Source organism: Gobio gobio (genome assembly GCF_949357685.1).
Source record: "Gobio gobio genome assembly, chromosome: 9".
NCBI classification, from domain to species: Eukaryota; Metazoa; Chordata; class Actinopteri; order Cypriniformes; family Gobionidae; genus Gobio; species Gobio gobio.
The window spans coordinates 40,714,380-40,728,001 of NC_137115.1; the positions used below are offsets into that span (position 1 = coordinate 40,714,380).

Consider the following 13,622-nt stretch of genomic DNA (forward strand, 5'->3'; position numbering starts at 1 on the left):
TGACAATCAGGAAAGGTTTAGCCAATCATGTGATATTCCTCTGTACCTACTTTTTTATATTTCTACTTTTACTTGTTTTAAGAGTAAAGTAATAACTAATAATAATTACAAAATTGTCCCTGTTCCTTATGCACCCTAAACATAATTAAAGATTTCTTTATTAATCAGTTTTCATAAGATAAAGACGTCATAAAGTATCAAACTAAAACTTTAATGTTAAGCATGTTTTTTAGATATTAAAAGGCCTAAAGGGTCTCAGAGTCTAAGTTTCAGTATTTCAATGTAAGATCTACTCATCCACCCTTACTTTTGCTGTGTAATATAAATAAATATGAATGCTTTTTAATATAGTAAAATGTAGACAAATGTTTAAAATGTTTTTTGTTAAACGTATAACGAAAAAAAGGCCTATCAATCTTAATGTTTTAGCTAAGTTTTATGACTAATTGGAATTGCTAATATTAAACAGGTGTTATTAAACAGGTTGTTATTCAATATAAATGAAACATGACATTGTAGAATGCACTATAAAAGAAGAAAAGTATTTGAGCAATATTTGAGCATAACTCATAATGATTAAAGACAATAAGAAAAGTTGTTTTTAAGCAAGTTTTCATACCTGGTCTAAGTATCTGAAGAAACTTCATTTCTGTGACGACCTGCTCCTTTGTCTCTTGTAAGCCTGAGTTTGTACACCACTGTGAAGAGGTCCAAAAGTTAATTCTGTGTGGCATCTACTCTCACTGAAAACCACAGTGCCTCCCATGTTCAAATAAAAGAGGGATTGGGAGGGGGGGGGGGGGGGGGGTGAGAGTGACAGAGAGAAAGAGGAGGTGCTTCATGAATACACTTTTTCAACCTAGCCTATAAAATATAGTGCATGATATGATTCTTTGTTTACATTTTTATTAGGTTTTATGCCATACCCCTGCCTGGCACGTTTATAAAAGCTAATTGAACTAATCCTGTATTAACTATAATTGGAGTTTCCCATAATTCTGACTTTTTTCCCTCAGAATTGTGAGTTTATATCCCATTATCCTGGCTTTTTCCCTCAGTATTTGCGAGTTTATATCCCATTATCCTGGCTTTTTCCCTCAGAATTGCAAGTTTATATCCCATTATCCTGGCTTTTTCCCTCAGAATTGCGAGTTTATATCCCATTATTCTGACTTTTTCCCTCAGAATTGCAAGTTTATGTCCCATTATTCTGACTTTTTCCCTCAGAATTGCGAGTTTATGTCCCATTATTCTGACTTTTTCCCTCAGAATTGCGAGTTTATGTCCCATTATTCTGACTTTTTCCCTCAGAATTGCGAGTTTATGTCCCATTATTCTGACTTTTTCCCTCAGAATTGCGAGTTTATGTCCCATTATACTGACTTTTCCTCTCAGAATTGCGAGTTTATATCCCATTATTCTGGCTTTTTCCCTCAGAATTGCGAGTTTATATCCCATTATCCTAGCTTTTTCCCTCAGAATTGCAAGTTTATATCCCATTATCCTGACTTCTCCCCTCAGAATTGCGAGTTTATGTCCCGTCAGGGGCGCCGCTAAGGGGGGGAAAGTTAGGACAATTCTAAGGGCCCACACACTTTTGGGGCCCCCAGAGATTGGTTTTATTTGTAGTAACAGTTCTAGTAGTAATGTAATAGAAATTATAAATGTATAATCTACCAATGAGTCACAAATATAACAAAATGATGGCTTATTTCTGCATTTCCGGCAAAATCCAGCAAAACGCTCCACTCATGAACCGCTCACATTTGCTCAAATCCCACTCCGACATGAAATTTCTCTGTACTGGAGGCTACTATAATTGTTGTAGCCATTAAGAAAATGTATTGTTTTATATTTATGTTTAAATATTATAATGTTATTTTTTATGTCTATGTTGATTATGAAAAGTGAACAGCATGAGTGAGAAAGGACACATCATAAGATGCGCAATTTCAGGAGACATGCAGTGGGTCAGACATGACTGTGACCACTTCATTAAGTTTTGTTTTGGATAAATAGTCTCTTAATTTTAATCAATGTTTCATCAGCCAATCGGGGCATTCTGGGTTGAGCGAGCAGAGCTTAATTGGTCAGTATTATTAAATTGCAGACAAAGATTTTGGATAGCTAGGTTGGTGCGGTAGGGGGCCGCCCAACATCATATTCTTTCATAGGGCCCAAAATGCGGCGCCCCTGTGTCCCGTTATACTGACTTTTCCTCTCAGAATTGCGAGTTTATATCCCATTATTCTGACTTTTTCCCTCAGAATTGCGAGTTTATATCCCATTATTCTGACTTTTCCTCTCAGAATTGCGAGTTTATATCCCATTATTCTGACTTTTTCCCTCAGAATTGCGAGTTTATGTCCCATTATTCTGACTTTTCCTCTCAGAATTGAGATATCCCATTATCCTGGCTTTTTTCCTCAGAATTGCGAGTTTATCCTGGCTTTTTCCCTCAGAATTGCACGTTTATATCCCATTATCCTGGCTTTTTCCCTCAAGTTTATGTCCCATTATTCTGACTTTTCCCCTCAGAATTGCGAGTTTATGTCCCATTATTCTGACTTTTCCTCTCAGAATTGCGAGTTTATATCCCATTCTGACTTTCCCCCTCAGAATTGCGTTTGTCCCATTCGGACTTTTCCTCTCAGAATTGCGAATTTATATCCCACTATTCTGACTTTCCCCCTCAGAATCGCGAGTTTATATCCCATTATTCTGACTTTTCCCCTCAGAATTGCGAGTTTAGAGGTAGGCCTATTACATACTTGTCACATTAACATTAGCTGCCAGGAAATGAATAACAAAACAACACAAATTTAAATAATTTATATTTATGTATTTTCCTAATAAATATAATCAACAGGCTAGCTGTATAATATATTGTTCTTTAGATTCCAAATTGTCGTTCTGAGTTTAAAAAAGCACATCGAATATACACATTTCTGTCATATACACTTCAGTTTTTTATTAATAAAGGTTCGAAAATAATCGTGAGTAAATACAGTGATGCAAAATAGTTTATTTTTCTAGTGCTTTCCCCCAATACAAAACTACAACTTCGATATCATCCGTCGTCATCATCATCAAATGCGCACGTTTCCGCGTGCGTCTGGACGCAACGCGCCGGAAGGCGTGTGTGCATTGCGTCTCCGCCGTCAATGCAAACGAAGTAAGAAGCATCGAGAGTCAAAGCTAAAATCCGCATTCAAGACAAGATGGCAGGGTTGCCCCGCAGGATCATTAAGGTAATCGTGAAGTGAGACACACTGCACATTTTTAGTCTTTCTTTTGTAATTATAACACCACGAAATCCTCAATTATCAGCCAAAGAGAAGCGACAGCTGGCTTAGCGTTTGCCACTGTATTTGTTAGCCACTTCCGTTTCGGGACATTCGCTCGTATCCCGAATATGGGTGGGTTAAAAATACATCCATCGCTGTGAAAGATGGCGGAGGGCCTGTGTCTTATTCATTACTGTTTGGGGCTCAGAATCAAACGCATTAAAAAATGACAAACGTTCCCATACTAACTGAAGTCTAAATGAGAGTGGCTCGCTCGCGGTCATTCATTGCTTAAGCTCGAGCTGTTGTGTGTGTGAGCTCGCGAGCTAACCGCTCCAGAGACGGCTAGCTAGGCGTAAAAACTTGGTGGTATAATCCAATTTAAACAGTCACACTTACTTTCACAGCGATTTTACATGTATATTATATATGTATATCTGTTTTACTGCGTGCAGGACGACTATCTGGTCATATAATGAAAGATTAGCATTAGCAAAATAATTCGTCTCGCTCGCTTCCTGTTGGCTAGGGAAGCTGTCGCTGTGCTTCTGCTAAACGAGCTAATGACTGCAGGCCCCAGACAGCAGAAATGTCAAATAAAACACAGCATGAAGTAATTCGGAAAGACATTATTTTAATAACAGTACATCCTAAATGAGAACTGTTGTTTATTCTCACAGAAAAATGTAACATTTTTAACGTTGAATTAAAGCGACAGTTCATCCAAAATTCATATCAACATCGTCATCGTTTATTAACTTATGTTGTCAAAAACAAAAGATGTCAGTCTAGAACATAGAACGATGTGTTAGAAAAGAATGAAAGTCTCCTTACACTTTCATATTATGGAAAAATTCTATATTTTAGTCTATATTTGTGTTCCACAGATAAACGTCATACCTTTTTTGAACAACAGGAGAATGAGCAAATAATGACGATATTCTTTTAAAGAATTTGCCTGTGTACAGATTTATGGCTAGTGAAATGAGGTATGCTGCTTCCTCCTGATAAAAATCACAACTCTTGAGTCATGCAAATGTTTCTGCATTCTATTTAGATTAAATAGGTGAGGCCCTGGCATATCAATTTGCTGCTGCATCTTTTGTGTATATTATCAGTAAGGGGTCTTGCTTTGTGTTGTCCAGTAATTGGTGCTTATAAGTCGTGCATTTCCAGGATTTTTGACCCACAAACACATACTTCCTCTGAATAAGACATTGAAACTGTTGCAGTAGGTTTGTGTGTGAAATGAACTGACTGATGTGAGTGGGAGGTATAGGAATGCATTCTTGATGGCCTGTCCCCCAAGCATGAGAGCATGGCAGGGAGCCCCTCTCTTGTCTGTGTTTGCTCTGCATGGTTTTGTCTGTGGGATATCTGAAACATGTAAGGAATTTCATTCTGAGCACAATGTATATGCTAGGTTAATATAATCAAGTGAAGTAATCATGTAATGCATATGATAATATACAGTTAGAGAGTCATTATCACACCGTAAACCCCTCTAGACCGTCACATTAAGGTCCTGATCATGCGGTTGGCTATGCATATACATTATTCCTTACATGGTTGCGCTATAGTGTTATTATACACTTAAAAAAAAAGATTTTCATGTTTTTTCAGCAATGATGCATTAAATTTAGATTTATAATATTACAAAGAATTTCTATTTCAATGTAATGATTTTCTTTTGAACTTTCTATTCATCAAAGATTCTGTATTGATAATAAGAGACGTTTCTTGAGCAGAAAAATCTGCATATTGGAATGATTTCTGCAGGATCATGTGACACTGAAGATTGGATTAATGGTTGCTGAATGGTTGATTCCGCTTTGGCATCACCGCAGTAAATTACATTTTTAAGGTTTAATTAGTCATTTTAAATTCAAATTTCAAAAACATTTTTAAAAATTGTCCAACCCCAAACAGGGTAGCTGAAGGGTAGTTTACATAAGATCTTTCTTGATTGGTTGGTTGATTTTTTTTTTTATTATTATTGTACATGACAACTTTTATTGTATCGGGATTATAAAAATATATAATGCTATATTTGTCCAGTTGAAATACTGGAAATGGAAGATTCTTTTAGAAGAGTCTTGTTTTACAAGTTCACTATCGTACGGCCAAAGAACCCTCCTTTTTTGAGCCAGGTTGCAGAACAGGTGTGGTAGCTTTTGGAAATGGGTTTATAACACTGAGATTGTAAGATCCACTTTTTGCCATGAGTTCTCAGATGCCAAGTAGGCAATCTATAAGGTGTAGATTGCAGAATAGTACAGCAGTTCTCAGATGAACAATGTCTCCAGACTCAAGCATTCCACAGGTGATATCAGATTCTCATTAGTCATATGGGTGTGTGTTTCCAAAGGACTGTAAGGGTCAGCCCTGTTTCTCTCTCTTACTGAATACGAAGTGTCTGTCTTGATTGGCTTGTAATGGCTTTCAGTTTAACCCTTGTAGTCTTGGTTTTAGATGAAAATGAGTTTATGAGTAATGCACACCTTTTGCGGTATAACCCCATGCTAAATGTCATTGAGCAGATGCAGGTCAGGATGCAGCTATAGGACAGCATAAAGATCATGGAATAAAAAGATATCAAACCGTGCTTGATATTGAAGTCTTCTAATGTGGTGCAAAGAGAGTGTTTACTGAAAACATTTATATTGCCTAACCAGTAACATTTGTGGTGATGCAAGTCAGATCATCCTCTGCCCTACTGAAGGTTAAGGGTACTGTATTATCTGTAAATATTGTAGTTCTGACATTGGAAACTATATTTAAGCACCCATAAAGTTTGTTACTGTTGAAATGTACACATTTTTCTATTTAAGGTGCATATTTTGTCATGAAACTTTTCATGGTTCACATAGTTGAACGTTCTGGGTCATTTGAAGTCTCTTATGCTCACCAAGGCTGCATTTATTTGATCAAAAATACAGTAAAACATTATTATTATTGTGAAATGTATTACATTTTAAATAACTGGTTTCTATTTGATTATATTCTAAGATGTAATAAGCATGATTACTCCAGTCTTGTGTCACATGATCCTTCCGAAATCATTCTAATATTCTGATTTGCTGCTCAAGAAACATTTATTTTTATCAATGTTGAAAACGGTTATGATTTTCTATTCAGGATTCAATTGAAAGTTCCAAAGAATAGCTTTTATTTGAAGTAGAAATATTTTGTGACATTATAAATGTCTCTTTTGATCTTTACTGAATAAAAATATTTTTTTTGTTTTGTTGTAAAAAATAATTTGAATGGCAAAAAAAACAAAACAAGTGTTTCCAAAGTTTATATCTCCCACCGTTTATGAGTTAAATGTGTTTTTTTTTGTTTTTTGTTTTTGTTTTTTTCTACCAAAAAGAATGCAGGACTCGCATTTTACTATGTTTAAATTCATTCTGCCATTTTCACCCTAAATTGAATCTCTCTGGGCCTGGCTATGCCAGTATTTAATATAAAAAAAAATCCAGAACCTAAAATTATTCATGACCCCTCAGTCTATGTATCACCTTGCTGTACAGGTTTGTTTGCCATTGCAATGTGTTGTTGATGCAGGACATTTAGTTTTGGTTACCTAGCCATTGTGCAAGGTAACAAGGTGAAAGTTGTACAGTTCCAATAACCAAAATCTGTTGTCACTGTGTGCATTATATGTTGGCTCTTTCTACTGTTTTGTTTACTCCTGTGTACTCGACCGTCTCAGTCCTTTGGCTAATTGCTAATTAGCTGAGTGTGTGTAAAGATGCCTTGTGTTCCAGCCTAATTGTTCTTGTTTCCATGCATGTGTGTAGGAAACGCAGCGTTTGTTGGCAGAGCCAGTGCCAGGTATAAAGGCAGAGCCAGATGAGGGGAACGCTCGCTACTTCCACGTGGTCATCGCCGGACCTCAAGACTCCCCCTTTGAGGGGGGAACTTTTAAACTTGAACTCTTTCTTCCTGAAGAATATCCCATGGCAGCTCCGAAAGTACGCTTCATGACCAAAATATATCACCCTAATGTAGACAAGCTGGGAAGAATATGTCTAGATATTTTGAAAGGTGAGAGACCATTTTATTCCATCTTCTAACATTTTCAAATCATACTGATTTTACTCATCATGACCTAAACATGAATGTCCAATTTTCCACTTTGAATTTAATCAGAGATGATCACTAGATTTTCCAATTATCATTTATTCAATCTAAAGGGCCTTTTTCCAACATATCACGCAGACTCTGATTAATTTTTATTTAGCAAGGATGCATTACATTGACCAAAAGTGACAGTAAAGACATTTAGAAGATTTTTATTTTAATCAAATGTTCTTTTTTCACCAAATCAGCATATTAGAATCTCTGAAGGATCTTGTGACACTGAAGACTGGAGTAATGATGCTGAAAATTCAGCTTATCCTCAATTCATTAATTCATGAGTGTGAATGCTATATAATATCAGTATTTACATGAATTGCCATATGATTGTTTATGTTTGTATCTGATTGCCATATATATAGAGAGCATAGAAAATGAGATGGTTTCCTACCATCATATTTAATTTTATTCAAAATATTTCCTTACTTCCTAAGTCTGTGCTGGTGATATTTTGGACAATAAAGACGTTAAATGATATCTTGTATTTTTTACTCACTATTGGGTGAAGTGGGTGATAAAATGTACTATTAAAATTAGGGAAATTACGATCTTGTCCCTAGAGTAGTGTATGGGAGAAAAATGAATTGGTTATGATTCCTGGAAGAGACTCGTTTTATCTTTACCTCAGAGCAATGGCTGTTTGAGTCTATTATATTTTATAGTTCCCTTACCTGACATGTACATACTGTGAAAGATTTGCCCATTTAATCTTTAGGAAGATTGAGGATCTCTGATTACACTTTTGACCTCATAGAGAATGATCCCTCTGCTCAACTGTACAGGGCTGGACTTGGCACATATGAAAGCTAACAACTACTTTCCTCCTAATGCTCTTCATCTTGTTGATCTTTCTCCATGGCATGTCACACAGATAAGTGGTCTCCAGCCTTGCAGATCCGCACAGTGCTGCTATCAATCCAGGCATTACTAAGTGCACCCAACCCTGATGATCCTCTAGCAAATGACGTCGCAGAGCAGTGGAAGTCTAACGAAGCTCAAGCCATAGAGACAGGTGGGTGCTGGTTAAATGCATTTAAAGGGATCTCAATAGCAAAACGTGTCCCAATCACCCTGAATAGATATTGCTAATATTTATTTGTCTGTTTGTTCTACATTCGTTTAAATCAGAGGTTTTTCTGGGTGTTCAATAAGCTTTAAGAGGCCAGTGTGACTACTTCCTTAGCCGCGCTTCCACTGTCGGGCCAAAAGCAAGCGTGCTAGTGCGTGCCAGGGCCAGCTGCGTTTCCATTGTCATTTCTGGGGCTTGATCGGGCCTAATCAAGGCTTCCAGGCCAACAGCCAGGGGTTTTTGGCCCACTGAATACCTTGGTCCACTGAATACCTTGGTCCAACTGGGGCTTGAGGAGTGGTTATGAACAAAGGCGGGGTCCACTGCTCATTTCCCATGTTTTCAAATCGGGCTACCAGCTAACCTCAACATTTAAAACTATTTTCAGGTCAAACTCCTTTTCAGGCACCAGCGAGTGTTATATATACTTATATGCGATGCTAAAGGCTACTTATGCTAACCATTGTGATAATAAATACACATGATTATGGAAAATATCAGAGACCGCTTGAAGAACTTCATATATGATTATATAGTTGTGTGTTTATTTGGTTTCATGTTTCATCTGTCTCTTCCATGTACCTTTGTTGATATTGGACTTAAACTTAGACTAAAATAATCATAAATTACAGTCCGGTTAACGCGTATAACTCCTGTTTTCTGTCCGTGAGCTCCCTCTGTTACTTTGGCTGAAAGGATCTAATGAGATGGGAGAGATCGTTCAAACCTCCTCAGATCACATAATTTTGTGGAAATTAATAGAAATGCTCATTCTTTCTTAAGAAATGTGTCGTAAACAAATAAATTGAAGCAGACGTGAAGGCATAAGTTTGTGTGTTCTCTTTTTATGTCGTTTTTAGTCAGCTAGTTGTGTGATGTTGTTGGAGTCTATGGAGGTGTGTTAAAGGCAGGTTTTAGATTAACGCTGCGGGACTACTGGCCTGAACTTGATTTTAGCCTTGAGGTCCAAGGTTATTGGCCCTGCCCAGCATGTTAGCCCTGGCTCTCACTAGACTGACAGTGGAAAAGCAGCTATTGATAATCTGTGTCGCAAAGGACTTAAAGGGATAGTTCACCCAAAAATGAAAATTCTGTCATGATTTACTCACCCTCAAGTTGTTCCAAACCTGTATGAGTTTCTTTGTTCTGCTGAACACAAAAAAAGATATTTAGAAGAACATTTGTAACCAAGCAGAGAGAGCAACTATTGACTACCATAGTAGGAAAAAAATACTATGGTAGTCAATAGTTGCTCTCTCTGCTTGGTTACAAACATTCTTCTAAATATCGTCTTTTGTGTTCAGCAGAACAAAGAAACTCATACAGGTTTGGAACAACTTGAGGGTGAGTAAATGAAGACAGAATTTTAAATTTTGGGTGAACTATCCCTTTAATGCAGAATAGTTCTTATCTCGTGTAGCTGTTTGGCTATTGCTAATTGCTTTTTACAGTTAGACGTAATGATTTGAGAAAATTCACACCCTTTTTATTCACACAACTGGAGTTGAAGTCAGCTTTGTGCTGAAGATACCAAGTAATTTATCTCAACAGAGTGTGAGAAAGCATTTGGGGGTGTATTAACTCTGTATTTGTTTGTCTTTTTCAGCCCGAACATGGACCAGGCTTTATGCCGGAAACAATATTGAAGTCTAGACATGTATGGGGGCACAAAAAGAGAAAAAAAAAATGGAAGTCCAGAGTGAACAACTCCATGTTCTGCCAAGACCTATTCATTTTCATGTAAAGGACACCGTCTTAGGAAACAAAAAAAATATGATAAACTGAAAAGAATATATTAACAAAAGTAAAAAGAAAACTGCAGACAATTTGTGATTTAAATGCACATTAGTACAACAAAAAAACACGTCTTTGTCCTGATTCACTGCTGTTCTGATGCATGGGCAGATGATCTACTCATACGGCTTTCTTTTACAGTGGTTGGGGAGGTAGCCACAGACTTCTGCAATGAAGCGTGCATTAAAACTGACTGTCATTTTGTCTGTCCCATTGCATTTTTTTGGGGGGAGGGGGTAACTTTTTATATTTCTTTTAACCTTATTTCTTCTCATTGTTCTTTGTTAATGAGGAGCAGCAGACTAGCCCCTGTTTAGAACACAATTTGTCAGACCTACCCTCTTAGAAAACCTAGCAAAAAAAGCATAGGTTCTTTAAAAACGGAAAAGAGACTGAAACCACATGCAAACAGTAATTTCACCTAGGAAATGGTTCAACTGGATAGTCTTTCCACCATCACAGAAACTGTTAAAAGATGTAAACCCTAATGTAGACTTTGTTTTGGACTATGGGTAAGGTAGAGCTAGAGAGAAGGGAGATTTTGCGTAATATTTCTTTAGTATAACAAGTCTGTTATCGTATCCGGTTTTTAGTGTTTTGTTTTATCTATCTTGCCATCGCTGTACTAATTGCACTCTTGAAACTCCATTGCGTGCTTTTTTTTCTTTTCTTGTGTCCATCACAGTCCAGTGCATCGAGATTCATTTGTCTGTTTCTTCCCTTCAGCATTTATTTGAAACGCCAAGGTTGTAGGGGGCTGGAGACGAATAATGAATAGTGAGATTTTAGCAAAGGGGTGAGGGGCGGGAATGTCAATAAAAAGATCAATAAAGGCTTTGTCTCAATTCCCTCGATTGGTCTTTGGTTAAAATGTCAACATCAAATCTGTTTGTAAATCCTTCTTTCTATAGAAAGGGGAAAAAAGATCCTGCTTTATAAAATGTGATGACAACAGTCCACACACATATTTCTGTTCTTTCTGTAAATAAAATCTGTTGATTAATAAGAAATATTTATGTGGTGGTTTTATTACATTTCCGAGAATGACAAGCAGGTTAACTGCTCGTTTTGGTTTTCTTATGCTGTTCTCCTACCTTTCAGTAGGCTTTCATAAGAAAATGTTAGTCACATCGTAAAGTTTATCATTACTCCAAAATAACTTGGAGCGATCAATACAGATTTATTTCATTTGAAGAAATTCCACCAAACGCATAGTTAAAGCATCTTAAGTTCTGAAGATGGCTGTTCATCATCATCAATGTTAATAATTAAGGATTAAAACAAAGTGTGTTTCCCATACAATTTCACAGAACTGCTCTTTTGTTCTTTCCAGTGAATCTTTTTTGCCTTCAAAAAAACAAGCTGCCTGATATCGTGGGGATTGGCAATCTCCTTTAGAACATTAATATTAAGTTGTTGATGAGAAACTACAACTAAATTACTGTTGGCTGCAAATTTGTTGCACGTTTTAATAAATTCTTTGTTTATAAAACTGTTAGGTAATCACGTAAACGTTGCCTGTATATTTGTATAACTTCAACTATTAAAATAATGTTATTTTCGCCCCATCAGTCAAATCTTTGATTCATTCTTGGTTTATCAAGTCTAACATGTCTCACACACACACACACACACAAACTATTTTTGGTTCAACGAGTCAGTGATTCAAGAACATTCTGGACAATCTTTGTCATGTTTTGCAAAACTCTTCAACATCGACTTAAAATAATTGGTTTGCTCTCTGATAGTTCACCCCAAAATGAAAATTCTGTCATTAATTACTCGCCCTCATGTCGTTCCAAACCCGTAAGACCTTTATTCATCTTTGGATCACAGATTTTTGATGAAATCCAAGAGCTCTGACCTCTCCATAGACAGCTATTTAATTACCACTTTCAAGACCCAGAAAGGTATTAAAAACATCGTTAAAATAGCCAATGGTAAGCCAGCGTTCTGACGTAGAACTAGGAAGCGCAGCACTGTATACAAAGTAAACTGCGTAGGAGACTGACACAGGCGAGAATAAATGGTTGAATAAAGTCGTTATTTTTGGTTGTAGGCTACGCACAAATATTTTCTCGTCGCTTCATAAAATTAAAGTTGAACCACTGGAGTCACATGGACGATTTTAACGATGTCTTTCCTACCTTTCTGGGCCTTGAAAGTGTTGATTAAATTGCTGTCTATGGAGCAGTCAGAAAGCTCTCGGATTTCATCAAAAATATCTTAATTTGTGTTCCGAAGACGAACGGGTTTGGAATGACCTGAGGGTGAGTAATTAAAGACAGAATTTTCATTTTTGGGTGAACCCTGTGATTCCATTATTACACAGGTAGGCTACCAGCAGATGGCGCCAGTACAACATCACCACAGTCTAGGTTAAACGCTGCAGTGTGGCTTTTGTCTCTGCTACTTTGAATCAATAACTATAACTGGCATTTGTATCAAATTTATAGCGACACATGCAGCATAGTTCAATTCTACCCACTTCAAGCGTCGGTGAATCCATTTCCCCCTGGGGATGATGTCTCATTCATATTTTCAAAAAGGGAAACGCCTATCTGTTGATGGCATCTCGGGTTTGTAACGCAGATCCTATTGCAGCTGATTTAAGGCGACTGCGCAGAGCTGAAGAGCCGCAGCAGAGCAGAGGAGTGTTCACACAGCACCAACCAGCCACCATGGTCAAGACGAGAACATCCCAACGCTCAATCTCCGCTGTCAAGAGAGGAATTATGTCTTCAACATGAGGCACGTCTTATAAATGCCAACTGTATGATCGGCCTGGAAAATCTGGGACGACTTTCAGCTCTTGGCCTGAAAGGCAGTTGCGTTGCGCGTAGGATCCTCCAACAACTAGGCAACCGAGAACACTTGTATTCTTGTTTTGTTCGGAGAAAACCCCACATGATGAAATTCAAGCCAAATCAGACAAGGACATACGACGGAGAGGGCTTCAAAAAACGAGCAGCGTGTCTATGTTTCAAGAATGATCGGGAGGACGAGGTAAGGCTGAGAAAAGTGCCAATGCGTTTGATGTTTTACATGTAGTAGTAGTAGTAGTAGTAGTACTACTACTTTCGCCTACTGAGACGTCAGAAATAGATTGTGCAACCTGTTTTAAAGTAGCTTTCCCTGTTTCTAATAGGCTACATATTTTATTTTACCAGGACTTATTTCTTAAATCAACGTAAGCCAACCATTAGTGTGAGTCATTAGGCTACTTATACAATAACACTTCCCTTTAAGGTTCCATTTACAACAGTTAATGCATTAACTAACTAACAATGAACGATACATTTATTTCAGTATTCCTCTTTGTTAATGTT

At 37.2% G+C, this 13,622-nt stretch overlaps 2 protein-coding genes across 3 annotated transcripts in view; both read left to right on the forward strand.

Annotated features, from left to right (window-relative positions):
• Positions 1 to 3,109: 3,109 nt before the first annotated feature.
• On the forward strand, positions 3,110 to 11,138 carry ube2na (ubiquitin-conjugating enzyme E2Na). Its single transcript, XM_079826065.1, has 4 exons — positions 3,110 to 3,251; positions 7,091 to 7,337; positions 8,302 to 8,442; positions 10,106 to 11,138. The coding sequence occupies exons 1-4, from the start codon at positions 3,222 to 3,224 to the stop codon at positions 10,150 to 10,152; spliced, it is 465 nt and encodes a 154-aa protein (XP_079682191.1). The 5' UTR covers positions 3,110 to 3,221; the 3' UTR covers positions 10,153 to 11,138.
• A 1,531-nt stretch (positions 11,139 to 12,669) lies between these two features.
• The window catches only part of nudt4a (nudix (nucleoside diphosphate linked moiety X)-type motif 4a), a 28,514-nt gene continuing 27,561 nt past the window's right edge, over positions 12,670 to 13,622 (forward strand). The window contains exon 1 of one of the 2 annotated variants that reach the window (XM_079826064.1): positions 12,670 to 13,299. In XM_079826064.1, the coding sequence (XP_079682190.1) occupies positions 13,069 to 13,299 (231 nt within the window). In that variant the 5' untranslated portion in view covers positions 12,670 to 13,068. The remainder of the gene's footprint in view (positions 13,300 to 13,622) is intronic. The other variant, XM_079826063.1, reaches the window with a different exon arrangement.

What these genes read in the sequence shown, in the direction of transcription:
- ube2na (XM_079826065.1), top strand. Translation starts at nt 3,222, where the DNA reads ATGGCAGGGTTGCCCCGCAGGATCATTAAG. An exon ending in TGCCCCGCAGGATCATTAAG is followed by an intron (nt 3,252 to 7,090) that starts GTAATCGTGAAG and finishes GCATGTGTGTAG; the next exon opens with GAAACGCAGCGTTTGTTGGC. An exon ending in ATGTCTAGATATTTTGAAAG is followed by an intron (nt 7,338 to 8,301) that starts GTGAGAGACCAT and finishes CATGTCACACAG; the next exon opens with ATAAGTGGTCTCCAGCCTTG.